At 35.9% G+C, this 18,952-nt stretch overlaps 1 protein-coding gene across 1 annotated transcript in view; it reads left to right on the top strand.

Annotated features, from left to right (window-relative positions):
- The window catches only part of LOC114650440 (cullin-4A), a 115,953-nt gene that overhangs the window by 76,796 nt on the left and 20,205 nt on the right, over positions 1–18,952 (top strand). Inside the window, exons 10-16 of the mRNA XM_051926220.1 lie at positions 602–720; positions 7,225–7,417; positions 10,298–10,402; positions 10,718–10,828; positions 12,644–12,729; positions 13,454–13,561; positions 13,970–14,083. Of these exons, the coding sequence (XP_051782180.1) occupies positions 602–720; positions 7,225–7,417; positions 10,298–10,402; positions 10,718–10,828; positions 12,644–12,729; positions 13,454–13,561; positions 13,970–14,083 (836 nt within the window). The remainder of the gene's footprint in view (positions 1–601; positions 721–7,224; positions 7,418–10,297; positions 10,403–10,717; positions 10,829–12,643; positions 12,730–13,453; positions 13,562–13,969; positions 14,084–18,952) is intronic.

The following is an 18,952-nucleotide window of genomic DNA, read 5'->3' as shown; positions in this document are numbered from 1 at the left end:
TATACTGTTTTTGCATTATTAATAATATTATTATTACTGTTATAATTATTTTTATTATTATTGTTCATTATATATTATTTTTATTCATCATTACTGTTGTTATTAGTATCATTATTATACTTTTGAAATTTAATAAAAATGTAATTTTTCATGGCAAAAAAATTGCAACGCTTTTTACTTGTTTTTTTTTTTTTGGAGTAAAATGCAACGCTAAGGAGGTTAATATTTTCTATCTGACATAAACCTTTATTCTTCTCATTCTGTTCTTAAGAGCTTATTTTATTGTATAAACTATAGGAATGACAAGCATGTTGATGAAGTCTCTTTTGAGTCGCTGCTGCTTTGCTGTTTGCGTCTCTTTCTAGGTGTTACTGTATTTTAATGTAAATAAGTTAACAACTTGCTTGTTTATTTATTAATTTATATCATTTAATAGGCATCAATTCTGTCAGGATAGGCAGTGGCTCCCAGTAATCTTGTCACTGTATTAAGCAGGCTCTGTAAATGAATGGCTAGATTTCCAAATTCTCTTTGACCTTTTCTACCTTATCTACAGATCTGGATTACGTGTGGTCCTAAATGAGACTTCAATGTTTTTCAGGGCTAACCAACCTTTTAGATGAGAACAGGGTGCAGGAACTCACCTTACTGTATCAGTTGTTTAGTCGGGTAAAGGGCGGATTGCAGGTTCTTTTGAATCACTGGAGTGAATATATTAAGGTATGTGTACAACCCCAGTTTGGGAAAAGAAACGCTAAAAAAATTATTATTTGTATAAAAAAAATATCTTTATTGAGGTGGTTATAAAGAAAAGTAAAAAATATAATCAATTAGTAATTTATAAATTAACCAGTTGCATGATTGTGTTGGGAGAGTGTTTGACTTTTTCAGGTTTTAAAACTTAGAGCTATTGGTTTATTTCTTGAGCTAAATTTGTTTGGATGAGTGTACAGTATTTATTTTCCCCACTGCACCCTTTTAAAGATGGAAGGACCAAGAAGATCCAGTCTTACAAATAAGTGATTCTGGTTGAAAATAAAATTCAGTTGAATCCTCAGTTGAACTATGTTCATTTTGAAGTATATGTTTGATATTTTCCTGTTTTTTGGTTATTTTTTGGTGGCATTAAAATGTACATGTTCACAATACCACACAAAATGCACATTTTAGGATCTTTTAGAGTAGTTAGGACAAAAAGAAGTGTAATGAGAAAGAAAGCTCAACACTAACATCTCCATCACACCACATGATTTTCCCAGCAATTTTCAGTTATAGCCTAATTACAGCGTTGTGCAAAAGTATTCAATATCCTTGAAACACATCACAATTTTCCACATGACAAAAGATTTGTACACAAAGATTTATCCATTCAGTATTTTAATGTGAAGTCTTGTGTTGTAACAATACATTTCCAAAGTCAAACTAAACCATTTTCTGTAGATTTTTAACTAAAGAAGAAAACTTAAAAGTTAGTGTTTGCATAAGTATTCAAGTCGTACATATTATTACTTTGTCAAGAACACTTTTGCTGCAACAATAGCCTTAATTCTTCTGGGGTAAGTATGTACCAGTTTTCACATTGCTCAGCAGTGATTCTTTCCCCATTCTTCTTGGCAGAATTATAGAGATCCTCTAGGTTGGTGGGATGGTGCCTCTGGACAGCAGTTTTCAAATAGTGCCACAGATTCACAGTATGGTTAAGATCACAGCTTTGACTTGGCTATTCCAAAACATTCACATTTCTGTTTTTGAGTCATTCCATTGTCGCCTTGCCCTTATGCTTAGAGTCATTGTCATGTTGAAAGATGAATCTTCTCCTGAGCCATAGGCTCATAGCCGACTGGGGCAAGATTTCTCGTAATATTGTGCAATATTTGTGTCTATCCATTGTCCTTTTAACTCTGACAAGATTCCCATTCTCAGCATATGAAAAGCATCTCAATAGCATGATGCTGCCACCACTTTATTTCACCGTAGGTGTGGTGTTTCTTGAGGCATGGACAGTGATAGTTTTACATCACACATACCTGTTTGAAGTTTAGCCAGAAAGTTTTTTGTCTCATCTTACGACTAAACCTCCCACATCTTAACTGGGTCTTTCTCATGCTTTTTTAGCAAATGCCATACATGCTTTCTTCTGGACCTTTCTTAAGGAATGGCTTCTTTCTTGCTACCCTTCCACAGATGCCTGTTTTATGGAGAGCTCGTGAAATTGTGGACCCATGCACCTTCATTCCATTTTCAACCTAAGAGCATTGCAGACTTCTGAGAGTGGCAGTTGGGTTTCTAGTAGCCTCTCTCAGCAGTCGATATTTTGCTGTGATGTTTAATTTTGAAGGACAGCCTGTTCTAATAAGAGTCTGGGTGCTGTGATGAATCTAACACTGCTTAAAGGGAGATGTAAACTCTTCAATATTCTTGTAGCCATTTTCTGCCTTGTGCATTTCAATGACTTTGTTTCTCACATCAGCAGAATGTTCCTGCGTATTCATTTTTGCAGTGAATGTCCAACAAAGACTTTAGCCCTTACAAATGATGTTTTTTATATCCAGAGAGATATAGAGGACTCACAAGTATTAACCAATTATGTTTAATATGGTCAAATGACTGTCATCATTGTGTCGTTTTTGATTAATTTATTTGTATAAACCTGGAGCTTCCAGAACACAGAGGTTTGAATCCTTATGCAAACACTAACTGTTGAGTCTTTCTTCTTCAGTTAAATATCTCCAGAAAATCGTTTATTTTGACTTTGGAAATGTATTGTTACAGCATAACAGTTCATGTTAAAAATACTGAATGGATAAATATATGTACAAATCTGTTGTCGTGCAGATAATTATGATGACTTTAAAAGGGATTAAGTACTTTTGCACGACACTGTATAAATGCCAATGTATATATGATATGACAATGCCCCTTTCATTGTAACTGTAGGAAAATCTCCATTCTGTAACCACGTTCACTAGCCCAAATATAAAAACTGTCGGATCAATAGTTAATCAGCATCTGAACACTGAGATTTTTTTTTGTCAAAGCTGCTAAGCAAGCAACAAAAGCACACTGTATTAGTGAGATCACAAAGAAGTTTCCAGCACAAAGACATGTATTTAATTGTTTATATGGGCTTCCGTAAAAAGCCAAATTTCCCTCTGGGGGGAAAAATAAAGATTGATGTATCTATCTATTTTTTTGATACTCCTTTTAATCAAGGAGTATTCATGTTGCATGTGGCTTATTATCAACAGGAATTCACATGAATATAAGCCCATTGGTAACATGACCTTCTGTAGAATAAACTGAATTTTTTTTCTTTGTTGCAGGATCTCAGTGCAATAGTGTTTATGCATCTGCTTTTAAACAACAGTATGGCTGAAAGTGTTTCCACTAGAACATTTTTATTACTGGGTGGCGCTGAATGATTAACATGTTGGACTCATTCAGTACCTCAACTGAAAACGTACAAATAAAAAGAGTGTAAAATAGGGGAACTTTATGAATACAGATAAAAAAAAATGTTAGATTGCAAGTAATGCAGAAAGGTATTAAAACAAATTTGTCAGTTTAAATATCTTAGGAGCATAATCAGAGAAGATTGCTGTTGTGAGAAAGAAATTTAAATCTAAAATTGCAATTGAAGAGTCATCCTCACTAGTGAGTTAAATATAGAACCAATAAAGAGGATGACAAAGGCATGAGTGTGTTACCTTACAGAGTAGAAACTTGGATGTTAAGTAAATCAGATATGAAACACTTGGAAGTAAGTGAGATGTGGTTCTGGAGAAGAATCGAGTGTAATGGCTGGACAGAAAGAGTGAGCATTGAGGAATTAATGAGAAGAGTAAGAGAAGGAAAAAAATGGACTGGAACAATTTGAATAAGACGGAGGAAATGATTAGGGCATGTACTTGGGTCTGACAGGTTTGCTAAGGGAATAGAGTGGGGAAGGATGTATGGAAGACAGGGAATGATGCTACTGCATAATATTAATGAAAATTCAACGTACCCAAGTTTGTAAAGGAGGATGTGAGATTGAGTTGGAATTCCATGACAAGGACCTGTCAGTAAGCAGAAAACTAATGAATGGTTGTCCTTTCTTGTTTTTTTATCCATCTATTTGTTTGCAAGTGCGTGTGAATATTTAATGTTTTGGAAAAAGTATTTTCACTTTCTGTTGAGTCCAGTTGCATATTGTACATAATCCTCCATAAACAGTTCTGATAACAGAGCCTTACTGTACAATGGAGAACTACTTCAGAAGTAGTTTCTTTTCAGAGTCCTTCATATGTAATAAAGGATACACTATTGTAATGGGAGTTGAAATTTTATTTCGAAGTTATCATCACATTAGTATGTTTTAGGCATCTCGGAACAGAATTTAACCGTTTCCACTATGATGATAGCTGATGTTTGTGTTCACCCATTTGTTTGTGTGTAAAACTCTGTAGTACACAAATTGGTGAAAGGATCAACTGAATGTGATCAAATTTGACATTGTTATTTTAGTATTGAAGTGTTAGAGCCTTTTGGTTTGAGCAAAATTAGTTTACAGGAACACTCACTCATCACAACAAAACTTTCCATTTTGAGGATGTATTTTATATAAAGTTCTAAAAAAATGAAAAGGTCTACAAACTTTGTTCAGTGTATTTTCTGTGTTTTGAACCATTTCTAATCTGCCATTTTACCCTTTTTGCTGAAAAGGGTTTTGCTATATATACATTATACACACCATACAAGTTCATATTTTGGAAAAATAATTCAAACAGAAGTGTTTGGGTGAAAAAATATTTTTATAGCATTGACATTTTTCTTTTAATTTTCAACAATTTTTGGTAATGAAAAAAAACATCAAATCAGTTAATGAGAAGACATTACAACGTCTGCTTTGTAATACTCCACTCATCATCAGTCTGATTAACAGATATTAATAACATTTGTACTTTTCTTGAGTGCACATTTATATTTGGAAGAGAGAACTTAGGTGTGCTGCCCACAAGTGTAAACAGCAAGCTTTTAGACTGTGACACTTGGAGTCCAAGAGTTGCAGACAGCAAGCATACTTCATATTTATATATTTTTAGTCATTTAGTTAGCTAACAAAGAATGAGCTTAAGATGAGAAACTTTTAACGTTTTGCATCACAAGCAAGTAAATAAAAAATTCATGTTTAGACTAAAGACTTTTTGCTTTCATATTGTATCCAGTTACATACAGTATTTCTCTTTAAGGCGCCATGAACATTTCATGTAAGAGGAACAATGCAGATTACAACAACAACATTTATTTATATAGCACATTTTCATACAAAAAGTAGCTCAAAGTGCTTTACATAATGAAGAGAAGAAAAATAAAAGACAAAATAAGAAATTAAAATAAGACAACATTAGTTAACATAGAAAGGAGTAAGGTCCGATGGCCAGGGTGGACAGAAAAAACAAAAAAAAACTCCAGAAGGCTGGAGAAAAAAATAAAATCTGTAGGGGTTCCAGGCCACGAGACCGCCCAGTCCCCTCTGGGCATTCTACCTAACATAAATGAAATAGTCCTTTTTGTAGTTCGGGTTTTTCACGGAGTCACTTGATGCCGATGGTCATACAGACTTCTGGCTTTTAATCCATCCATCATTGTTGGAACATCATGGTGCTTTGGGTAGATGGTGGTGGCGCACGCCACCACCAACAGGACACCGGAAAAGGAAACAGAAGAGAGAGTAGGGGTTAGTACAGATTTTGAATGAATAGTTATTATAATGAATTGAATATACAGAGTATCAGGAATAAATTACAGTGAAGTTATGGGAAGGCCATGTTAAAATAATGTGTTTTCAGTAGTTTTTTTAAAGTGCTTCACTGTATTAGCCTGGCGAATTCCTACTGGCAGGCTATTCCAGATTTTAGGTGCATAACAGCAGAAGGCCGCCTCACCACTTCTTTTAAGTTTTGCTCTTGGAATTCTAAGGAGACACTCAGTTGAGGATCTGAGGTTGCGATTTGGAATATAAGGTGTCAGACATTCCGATATATAAGCCGGGGCGAGATTATTTAAAGCTTTATAAACCATAAGCAGAATTTTAAAGTTCTGAATGACACAGGTAACCAGTGTAGTGACATCAAAACTGGAGAAATGTGCTCGGATTTTCTTTTCCTGGTAAGGATTCTAGCATTCTGCACTAGTTGCAAACGATTGATGTGTTTTTTGGGTAGACCTGAGAGGAGTGCATTACAGTAATCTAGCCGACTGAAAACAAACACATGAACTAATTTCTCTGCATCTTTCGATGATATAAGAGGTCTAACTTTTGCTATATTTCTTAGGTGAAAAAATGCTGTCCTAGTGATCTGATTAATATGCAATTTAAAATTCAGATTACAATCAACGGTTACCCCTAAGCTTTTTACCTCCGATTTGACTTTTAATCCTAATGCATCCAGTTTATTTCTAATAGCCTCATTGTATCCATTATTGCCAATCACTAAGATTTCAGTTTTTTCTTTATTTAATTTGAGAAAGTTACTATTCATCCATTCTGAGATACAAGTTAGACATTGTGTTAGCGAATCAAGAGATTTGGGGTCATCAGGTGCTATTGATAAATACAGCTGTGTGTCATCAGCATAGCTGTGGTAGCTCACGTTGTGCCCTGAGATAATCTGACCTAATGGAAGCATGTAGATTACAGAATATTTGGTCCAATCTGATAACTTTTGCATTGTGACTTTTCAATTGTTGTCTAGAAATATTATTCTTTAGATAAAAATTTCTTTGAGAGTCTTTATAATTGTACTTCACCTTACCTGTAAATAGGTTGTTTGCTGGACAACATCCCTCATGATTTAGGAATTATGTGACAAGAGGACATCTTTTTGACTTAAGCCTGTCTTTTTCTGTAATATTGTGGAGTTTTACAATTGTTAGTCTATTATTGACTCAATCTTTGACTTACAGTAGATATTTTAATTATTATTTAAAATTTGTACATTATGTGCAGTAAGTTTTGTTTTGTATGACTTGACCGTGGTTAAGTCTGTGCTTCTCAGTTGTGTCTCTGAGTCCCATCTCTTATCCCAAGTTCCATGTTAATTGAATTAGTAAGTGTAGCACCAAAAAACTAATTGCAGAGAGATAATTAGAACAAAGAAGACAGCTTGGATAAGCTTGATTTTAAGTTGTGGGAGCTAGTCAGAAATTTAGTGACACCAAACAATTTTTGTTTTGTTTTAGGCATTTGGAACCACTATTGTGATGACACCAGAAAAGGACAAGGATATGGTACAAGACCTATTGGATTTTAAGGATAAGATGGATATTATCGCTGAGGTTTGCTTCCAGAAAAATGAAAAGTTTATCAATTCAATGAAAGAATCATTTGAGACATTTATCAACAGAAGACCTAACAAACCTGCTGAGCTCATTGGTAGTGCTTTATTTATCAAATCTATAATTAAGACAAAAGAGAAATCTAACATTGGTATCTTAGTATAATAATGTTTATAAACTATTTTCTGTTATTGCTTGGTAATCAAAAATAAGTAATTTATAGGAAACTGCTGATTGATTATGTAGTGTATCTAAAGCTTGAAAAATTTTTACCCATTGTAACTTGTGTCCATTGCTGCATTTTGCTTAAATTTTAGTTTGAATATTTTTAAATATATCTGTATTTTCTTGATTTATGAGTGAGTGTACCTTCTGATAAACTGGCAGTCCATCCAGAGTCATGTCTTCTAGAATAAATCTCTGATGCCATTAACTTGATTAAGCAGGCCTGATGTTGGATTGACAGACGTTTTATCCGTTAATTTCATTTGCTTATAATTTTTATATTGATAGATGTTTTATGTGTTAATTTATTTTTAATTGTATATAAAATTTGTTGTGTTGTTTTTAATGTTCTGATCCTGTCATCCCATAGTTCCAGACACATGTTGATACAGTACCTATGCTCATTTCTTTTTTTTGAAACACTCATACTGTAGCTACTGCAGTTATATAACAGTTGCCTTTGGCTTATTTAAGCTCTCGGATGACATATTTAAACAGGCTCCAGAGTACCATTCAGCAATAAGGTGCCTCATATTTTCTTGTTTCTGGCCATGAAAGAGTTCTGTAGGACCATTATAATGATGCTAGATAATGAAAAAGAAAGGAGGAAAAAGGACAGCTGTAAGGCAGCAGTGGTATTCTCTGGGCCACCCATAATTTGGTTTTAAACAGTCAGAATTAAAAACTTAATTTTAGTTTTTTTGAAATGTAATATCAAACTATAAGTATCTGAAATAAAAATTTGCTTCAACACCACCATATTCTAGGACCAACCCCCTTACCCCCCATACTAGTAATCTACTCTGTTAATTTTGCTCCACATCGAGTGGTTTAGAAAAGTGTCGTCATAGTAGGAAACAAACATAGAAATGAGCTGTATGATTAGCACATGATTCTGATTGGCTAGACGAATCCCTCCTGTTCACCTATTTGCAGAGCTCTGCTTTTGCATTTGGTTCGGACAATAATGAAATGCATTTTGATGCCAAGCACCACAGGGATAACATAAGAGCATTACCACGATTTCTAAGCAGCCACACTACAAATCATGCTATATATGTGTAGATCACATTATGCATTCATGAATCACCCACTACATCTTTTTAGATCATACTTGGCATGATTATATTACATTTTTGTGGATACCAGCCGTTGATTATATATACTCTGTATATATGTATGAGGCTGCGGTGGGTTGGCACCCTGCCCAGGATTGGTTCCTGCCTTGTGCCCTGTGTTGGCTGGGATTGGCTCCAGCAGACCCCCGTGACCCTGTGTTCGGATTCAGCGGGTTGGAAAATGGATGGATAAATGTATGAGGGATAATCAATAAGTAAAGGCAACTTACCCTTTAATACTAGTACCTGTGAAATGAACATAACTGTTATATCACTTCTCTTCTTGCATTGTTCCACTATCATCTTCATTCCTTTGGAGAAGAAGCTTTTTGGCTGTTCCCCAATCCAGGTCTGCACAGCCTCCTTAACCTCATCATCAGAGGTGATCCTGCAACCATGTAGAGCCCCCATAACCCCCCCCCCCCTTTCTCTCGCTCAGTGGTCCAAATATGTGATAGTCGCATGCTGCTAGATCAGAGCTCTAAGAATACTTTTTTTGTTGAAGGCATTCAAACTTCAGCTGTTACATTGCCTCTGTTGTTCTAGCCACTGCATGAAGATGTGTGTTGTCATGTAGCAGCAAGACTGTTTTTCACAGCATTTCTCCTCTTTTGCTCTGAATTGCAGGTTTCAGTTTCTCTCTAAGCATAGCACAGTATGTTTTACTGGTCACTGATTGTCTGTGTCCCTGGCAATGTGCCAGAATAGGACCCTTCATGTACCAAAAGAAGGTTATTTTGATTTTCTTGGCTGAGGGCTGGCTGTCATTTGAATCTCTTCTTTACTGGAGAAGACTGGTGTCTCAACTGCATGCTTTGTCTCTTACTTTCTGGCTCACAGGGAAGTAGCCATGCCTTTCCAGTGACAATCCGCTCCAAAACACTCAGATCTTCTTCATAATGTTTCAGGAATTGGGTTGAACCTCCCTCCACGTGCCGTTGCTTGTGCAGATAACTAAGCTGTTTGGGTGCCCCTCATGTGCATACTTTACAATACTCCAAGTCATCATGTGCTATGGATTGTGCAGATCCATAGCTGATATCCAAATGTTCAATAACAGTGGACAATGTACGCAGATGGTCTTCTCTGATTAAGGCATTTGCCATGTCGACAAGGGCTTGTGTACTTGATGTTGACGGTCAACCAGATCAAGCCTTGTCAATTACGTTTATTCATCCCACTTACACCATTCTTCCCATTCATAAACCTTTCATTGAGTCATGGTGTTTTCAGTGAGCCAATGTACTTTGATGAATTTCAGCAGATTTCACATACTCTGCCAAAAGAAATCTCAGTACAGTGTATTGTTCAGCAGTAGTACAGTCCCACACTGAAGCGTTCATGCTCCTTTGACTTTGATTTCAACTAGGCTAACGGCATTGTGCTGCACTGTGCGCGTTGGAACTATCCATAAGCCACCATGAATATGTTGTATTGAATCAGCATCATCTGTTGTGGTTACTTTGTGATTTTCAAATTGCCTTTACTTTTTGATTTACTCTTGTATATATGGCTTAACTTCTCTTCTGCAGACCTTTACCTTCAATTCAACTTTACATAAATTGGGATGAGTGTTTGCCATGGCCCAATATTTATGAATTACCTTTTTTTATTTCTGTTAATTTATTTTGTAGCAAAATATGTTGATTCAAAGTTGCGGGCTGGGAATAAGGAAGCTACTGATGAAGAACTTGAGAGAATACTTGACAAAATTATGATCATCTTCAGATTCATTCATGGTAAGAGCACTTTTGGATAAATGTACTTCATTAGCTATATAAAGATGATGTTAAAAGATTAAAGTGAGCCTGATATATTAGTAATGTTTATATTTTTTGCTTGAATGCATAATTGTTAATTTCATTCATATTTAATAAAGAGCCTCTTCTCTGTTGAGCTGTACACACCTTTGTATGAACAGGATAGCAGTATGATGGTGGTTCGTAGGAGATTGAATGAATGTAGTCTTTCATTCATTCTACAGTACCATCGTTGTTAGGAACAAAGTAAAATCTTATTATAATTTATAATTAACTGTGACCATTTTTCAACAGGAAAAGATGTGTTTGAAGCATTTTACAAAAAAGATCTGGCTAAAAGATTACTGGTTGGGAAAAGTGCTTCAGTAGATGCTGAAAAATCCATGCTCTCCAAACTTAAACATGGTAAAATATTTAATATTTCATTTTTTAACTATATGTAATATTACACTGTATTTTTATTCTCTCAAAGTACATACGTATATGAATGTTTGTATTATTTTGTTGGTATCTATGTTTTCTAAACTGAAGTCCACAAGGCACACTGTTTAGCTGATTGCTTTCATTCATTCATCTTCAGTAGATGTTGTGTGGACTTCAATATGTTGTGTGGACTTCAGTTTCATAGGCTGATAAATTATATACATATATGGAACAGACACAGAATGGCATATAAAACTATGCCCACTTCTCTGGTAATAAATTATAGTGTACAAAACATAACATACAGTATCCTTTTTCTTCCTGTGTCATAACAACAATACAAGAAATAAAAACAAATATCTTAGGAAACCACATAGCTTAGCCAATGGGATTAAGGAACCTTTGCTAACATTCCCATTTACATTTTCTGTGTCTTTATGTAGTTTTTAAATTAAGTATGTTTAATTTATGAATGTGGAATCTAGTGTAATAAAATTTAAACAGGATTTGTGTAAAGAAAGACACCATTAATTGGTGCTTATGACTTCCCAATGGAGTATTGAGGGTCAGCTGTGATAATAGTTCAGGTCTAATTAAGGACAGACCTTAATCACGCTTTTTAAAATTTTGTAACTTAAAAAATATATTCCTGAAGCTGCAAAGTAAATCATTGATGCATTGCAGTATATACATGACAACAAAAAAAAATTTAAATGTCTGGATCTTAATTAAACTACTTCTTCGGCTGATGATGAACTGGGAAAATGGTTGTTTTTAACAGCAACATGAATGTTCAATTGATCTAACAAAAAATAATAAAAACTTGAGTGCAGCATGTGTGAATGTGTAGGCCTCCTAAGCAAATGTTTGTGTTTGTAAATTCATCATCACACCGCCATTGTGGAAAAGTGGAATTTACCATCCATCCATCCAGCCATACATTTTTAAATCTACTTAATCCTATTCAGGGTCATAGGGTCTGAAGTGTTGCATAGTAGTGTCAGTTTGAGCACAGGAACTAATCCTGGATGCTTTGCTTATCCTTCACAAAACACAATCAACTTACACGCTCTTCCTCACTCATACGGGACTACTTTAAAGTCACTGGTTAACCCAACACGTATTCCTGTGGGCCGAGGGTTACAAACTGGGCATTCTCTGGGATAATTCCAAGCAGACATGAAAAGAATGTGCAAATGCTACTGAGACAATGACCAAGCTAGGATTCAAATCCATTCTCCACATTTTCTTAGCAGGAGTGCTAAGCACAGTGATGTTTTGACAGACATATTGATGAAATAAGAAACATGTTACACTTTGATTCCAGCATTTCAAAATGAAATTGGATGACATTAAGGTTTCTATTTTATTGTATTATGATGTGTTGTTTTACGTTGTTTGTGTGTGTTCATTATGGCATTTTTTAAAAGGTCTATATGCGTATATATCCACCATCCCGAGCTTGAGTCCCATACCTTCTTATGTATGTGTTGAGTTTGCATGTTCTTTTCATGAATGGGAGGGCCACATCTAAAAAGAGTGGGTTAATTCAAATCCTGCCTAAAGCTGTTTTTCTTCCTTGTTCTGCTAGAATTCCTTTCCAGCTCCTGTCTCCCTGAATTGGACTATATGGTTGTGAGAGTGTTATGTTATATATAACTAAAAGCAACCAGCTCCAAATTGTATTTGAATTATTTTTTTGTACATCGTTACTAATAAATTTCTTTATTAGTAATTCTACTTCTGTCTTTGAAAAATTATGTATTTATTTTTTGAGTATTATTATTATTTTTTTAGAATGTGGTGCAGCCTTTACAAGCAAATTAGAAGGAATGTTTAAAGATATGGAGCTTTCAAAAGACATCATGATTCAGTTCAAACAGGTAAAATATGTGGCTTTTTTAAGGTGCATTCACGTAAAATGTGAAATGTCTTTGTCTTATTTGTCTGTCTACCTGTTCACATGAAAGATCAAATGGATCAATTTAATCAAAATTTGATCAACTTATTCTTCAAGGATATTTGTCAGGAAAATTATAACTTTGTTGAATACAGTGTATTGTACAAATGTGTGAAATTTTAGAAACTCCCAACAGCACAAAAAATTCAGCTCTAAGTTATGATTGTGAGACACAAGCTATTTTTGCTGAGGAATCAATCACTTGTCATTTCCCTACCCAAGTGGCTACACTCACTGTGATGACACTGCAACAAGTGCTTAGGATGCTGAGAATTACAAGAAGTTATTTCCACCATTTAGCTAAGGGTCTAGTTGATGATCTAGCTACTTACATGTAATACACCTTTCCGCATTTGTGTGTGTATCGACCAACTACTTTACCTTGCCTAGTCATATTATGACCAACTAATTTGTGTACTCTGGGATAGATCAGACCTGCAGTTGAGGGTGCAGCATTGTAATAAAAACATAATATTCACCCATCCATGTCACTATCTCTAACCCCTCTTAGTCCAACTCAGGGCCATGCAGGGCTAAAGCATATCCCAGTAGCACAAGATGCAGGGCAGAAACCTACTCTGAATGGGGTGACACTACAGTATAGTTTCACGTCAAACCTTTTAAAGTTGTTATTATTTGTTTTTTAGTATATGCAAAATCAAAGTGATCCTGGAAATATTGAACTTACCGTCAATATCCTAACAATGGGATACTGGCCCACCTATACTCCCATGGAGGTTCATCTACCTGCTGAGGTATGTAATGACTTGCACATTGACAGTCAATGTTTGTTTTCTGAATCTTTATGTTTACATCTTCACATACAAATACGCAGGGGCAATTACTACCATAAACCTCTAGACCAGGACTATGTACATTTATAAAAATAAAATATTTACCAAAAAAGTGTTCTCTGTGTCCAAGATTTTATACAAGATATCATTTTGCTTTTGAATGTATACATGAGCATAGTTTAATAGGAATGTTTTAAATCAGAATTTATTTCTGGAATTCATGATAAACCTTAAAAGCACAGAAATTTCAGCTCCATTGTAAACAATATGCAATTTAAAAGTATCCATATGGAAGTGCCTCATCAGTTATTTTAAAATGAAATTTCTTTTATGCAGATAAGAATTTGTTTGTTGTTGTTTTTCATACAGATGGTAAAACTTCAAGAAGTTTTCAAGCTCTTTTATCTTGGCAAGCACAGTGGCAGAAAACTGCAGTGGCAGCCTACACTTGGACATGCTGTGCTGAAAACAGAGTTTAAAGAAGTATGCTTTTTTAGTTCTGGTTTAAATAATTTTCTGTGATGGTTTAAATGTGGTTGTTGGTTGATCTACTTAAATTATGTTTCTAATTTCTGAACTTATAAGCAGAAATTATAACAACAACATTTATTTATATAGCACATTTTCATACAAATAATGTAGCTCAAAGTGCTTTACATGATGAAGAAAAGAGAAAAAAGACTAAGTAAGAATTAAAATAAGACAACACTAATTAACATAGAATAAGATAATAGTTTTAAATCTAATATTCATTATTTTCAGGGCCATATGTATTTTGTAATTGTAAAATACTGAACGGAATAGAGCATGGCTGCTAGTGAGGGTGTATGCTAGCACATTCTGTTTATCAGAACTCCTGTTTGAACAATACAACATTTTATGGTCTCCTTACTGAAAACTAATTAAAATGCAAGGTTTGTAACATTAAATTGGTGTGTCACAAATCCACATTAAAGATAAGTCATCTGAAGGTAAAACACAGAGTGCATAATCACCATTTGAAGTGTTTTCTGTGGGTAATAATTACTGTCATACAAACAATGCTAAGGAAATTACAATAATGATAGCAAAGGTCAGTGTACCTGTTAGTCATGTCATCAGGAAATTGCATTGATGAAACTGGGAATTTTCATCTCATCTCATGACTTGAAAATCTTCATGCTTGTTGAAAAAGTTCATAGTAGTTGTAAAGGATTGAAAAGAAGACAAAGACAGAATTTAAGATACTCAGATTATAAAATCCTATGTCACTCTAACATACCAGTTGAGAGGGATTATTCCTGCCTTGCACACTCTGCGTTCTGGGATAGGCTCTAGCACTCCACAACCCTACTCAAAATTAAGAAAATAGTATTGTATATTATTTGTTATTGTCTGGCATGCTCTTTGAGAGGCAGCACGGTGGCGCAGTGGGTAGCGCTGCTGCCTCGCAGTTGGAAGACCTGAGGACCTGGGTTCGAATCCCGGGTCCTCCCTGCGTGGAGTTTGCATGTTCTCCCCGTGTCTGCGTGGGTTTCCTCCGGGCGCTTCGGTTTCCTCCCACAGTCCAAAGACATGCAGGTTAGGTGGATTGGCGATTCTAAATTGGCCCTAGTGTGTGCTTGGTGTTTGTGTGTGTCCTGCGGTGGGTTGGCACCCTGCTTGGGATTGGTTCCCTGCCTTGTGCCCTGTGTTGGCTGGGATTGGCTCCAGCAGACCCCCGTGACCCTGTTTGGATTCAGCGGGTTGGAAAATGGATGGATGGATGAATGTTCTTTGAGAATGAAATCTGTTTTTACCTACTGTATCTTCTGGCTCGTTATCAGAGATGATCATAAGTTTTAATGTCATAAATAATTAACAAGTAATTCGAGTATATGTAAATTTCTTGGCTTGTCCGAAAAAGCATGTCATACCTTCTTAACTCATTTCAGAGTCATCGGAGACATCTTTATGTGTAAGGCAGAAATCAGACTTGAATAAGACATCAGTTCCTTGCAGGGCTCACATGCACACTCACATAGATCTAGTTTGGAATCATGAATTTGCCCAAAACCTTATCCATAAGACATCAACACTGAACACTGTGCCACCATACTGTCCATATTTTCAACTTATTTCAAAACTCCTCTAGAATGTTGAATATTTTGTTGTATTCTGTGTATCACTAGTTCCTGCTAATTTCTTTGTTATGATCACTTCCCGTCTTAGATAAGTTTATTGCCATCTTCAGTGCATGAACATTAACAAAGTGTATATGTTGAATGCAAATACATCTGAACTCCTCATCTGGAATTTTTCTTTGAATTCAGAGTAAGTCTTGACTCAGGCATACTCCAGTAAAACTGAATACTCTTTTGGGACTGTCCTTAACTCCCAAACTTGTATCTCATCACCTTCCAAACTTGTAATATTACTGTGTTTTGTATTAGTATTTTTAGATACTGTCTGGTTTAGAATGTTTCTTCTAGAATCCCAATTAGTACTGTGTAAACCCTCATTATTTTTAATTCATTAAGAAAATATTCATTAAGATGCTGCTTCTCACTTAAAGCCAAACTGATGCAGAATAACTAATTACACTGTGTATCTGTACAGAGCTGTGAAACAATCCATTTTTTTTATAAATCTTTCCTTATTCATCTTTTCATTGTGCATCTATCTACTCTTTTCATTATGTAAATGTGGTGGTGCTTTTTTTTTCCCTGAAGCATGACCTATCCTGTAGTGCATTATTAAACTTAATAAGTTTAAAATGAAACCTTGTTCTCTCTGTATAATCTAGTTTATTTTCTATCACTTATTATACACACAAATACTCTGGCCTATTAGTATTAAAGTGTCATTCTTTTTTGTTTAGTGCAATTGTGCTGATATAAAATAAAGACTGATTTCTATTTTATGTGGCAATCACAATCCACATACAACTAATACAGATTCTAAATAGTACTGTACTTAATTAAGTTTAATATGTTTTATAGTGGGGCGGCACGGTGGTGCAGTGGGTAGCGCTGCTGCCTCGCAGTTGGGAGATCTGGGGACCTGGGTTCGCTTCCAAGGTCCTCCCTGCATGGAGTTTGCATGTTCTCCGCGTGTCTGTGTGGGTTTCCTCCGGGCGCTCCGGTTTCCTCCCACAGTCCAAAGACATGCAGGTTAGGTGGATTGGCGATTCTAAATTAGCCCTAGTGTGTACTTGGTGTGTGGGTGTGTTTGTGTGCGTCCTGCGGTGGGTTGGCACCCTGCTCAGGATTGGTTCCTGCCTTGTGCCCTGTGTTGGCTGGGATTGGCTCCAGCAGACCCCCGTGACCCTGTGTTCGGATTCAGTGGGTTGGAAAATGGATGGATGGATGTATACGTTTTGGTCACACCATGTAGAAACTAACACTTTTTATACATGGTCCCTCCTTTTCAGGGCACATTATGGAGGACACTGTGTATGTGTGTGTGTCTGAATATATATGATAACAGGGGGTTAAGGTGCCAGCTGTGAGATGAGTATGTGGAGCATAATGATGTTACCTCCACGATCACAGGGACACCAGCTATATATTGATTCCTATATGTGTAATAATTTCCTCTGATGATGATACCTGGTTTACGAGTGTATATATATATATATTTATACACACACAAGTAAGTGAACCAGCCAATGTGGCGCTATTCAGTCCACGTAAGGGGAAACAAAGTTGCGTACACCTACTGAGCCCTAATTAGGGCAAAACACGTGTTGTGTACTGTTTGAATTATTTGGCAGGTTCTGTATCACATATCTATGATCTGCTTCTCACAACTGAAAGGACGTGGCTGATGTTTGCCAACTGGCCGACCAACAACAAGCATTACCTGGTAGGTAACCAGTCTTCACCCTCACAAGTAAATGAGCCTGCCGCTGTGCCGCAAGGTCAGAGGCTTTGCCTCAGACGCTGACATCCTCATACTGTATATACCAGTCAAAAGTTTTAGAATACCAGTTTTTTCAGTTTATATGGATATGCATACAGCTTAATGCCCTGATGTTTTAAGAAATTAAGGCGTAGAACAAGTAAACAATTCTTAGTCATCTGAAAACACCATTAGTTGTCACCTTCCCTTGGCCATCCCTCTGAAGGCTACTCTTCCAATCAAAAGGTTCCTTGCCAGCCCAGACAGTGACACCTGGTACTCGTCTTCTAGGGATATAGGTTGTTATGACCTACTGTGTATATAAAAAAAACAACAAAAAAAAAACATCTATTATACCCTGATGTCTTGCATCATAAAGTGTTGTCACCTTTTCATTATTGAATGCCAGGGGAATGGGGCTGTTCAGCCATATTTTTACCCTCGAGTTTGTGTCAGCACTAGCACAGGTAAGGCACATACCTCAATTGCACTGGGCCTTTTCAGATAAGTAAGGCATTGCGCTATAAGATGAGATAAAGATCAATGCTGCTATGTACTTCAGTAGTACTAGGGTGTTGTACCGTGTTAGCCATTATGAATATAGAGAAAAGCCAAACAAAATGACACCTTTTCTTGGCTAACTAAAAAGATTACAATATGCAAGCTTTCGAGGCAACTCAGGCTCCTTCTTCAGGCAAGATGTAATCAGTGAATTGTATGAGCCAGGAGGCACACAGAACTGGGGGCTGGGTTAGGCAAGAAGAGTCTAGGGTGTTGTAAACGTGTGATGTGAATTTCCCCCTGGGATTAATAAAGTATCTATCTATCTATCTATCTATCTATCTATCTATCTATCTATCTATCTATCTATCTATCTATCTATCTAAACCTTTCTGAGAGTTACAATTTTTGTAAAGGTTCATTCGAGCTAGAAAGAAGTTTTTTTTTCTTTTAAACAAATGGGCGAGCCTGCCTTTCTTTTACCATTTAAACTCCCACCAGATTCTCCAAAATAAAACACTTTACATCACCCTGCTTCCCTGAAGTACAAGACCATAGGCACATGTCAGTTTTTTTTGTGTGTGTGTGTTTTCTTTTTGTTTTTTTTTTTTGTTTTGTTTTTTTAAATCAAGACAGTATTGCAGTATTTTACAACAAGAATGGCTTTTTTATTCTGTATTTCCAGACAAAAATCTCTTAACTATTCCTTCAAGGTTTATTTTTTTCTGGGTTGTAGCCATGTTGTGTCAGAATAAATAGAGCCTTTTCAGTGTTTCAGAATTTAACTTCTAATGATCACCGTGGGTGGGAATAGGTAAAATAATGGCTTGAAAGATGAGATGGCCACAGTGATGTCATCTAAGGTCAGATGGCTGTGTTGATGTCACCTGAGAACCATCTGTAAATGATAAAGGAAAAAAAAAGCTGAAAGGTACAATAAATTATTTATGAAACATTTCACCTCCAAAGTTTCACAGGGTCTGCTTAAGC

Source organism: Erpetoichthys calabaricus, chromosome 4, assembly GCF_900747795.2.
Source record: "Erpetoichthys calabaricus chromosome 4, fErpCal1.3, whole genome shotgun sequence".
Classification (NCBI taxonomy): Eukaryota; Metazoa; Chordata; class Cladistia; order Polypteriformes; family Polypteridae; genus Erpetoichthys; species Erpetoichthys calabaricus.
The sequence above is the reverse complement of the archived record's forward strand: the minus strand, read 5'-3'. Positions and strand labels throughout refer to the sequence as shown.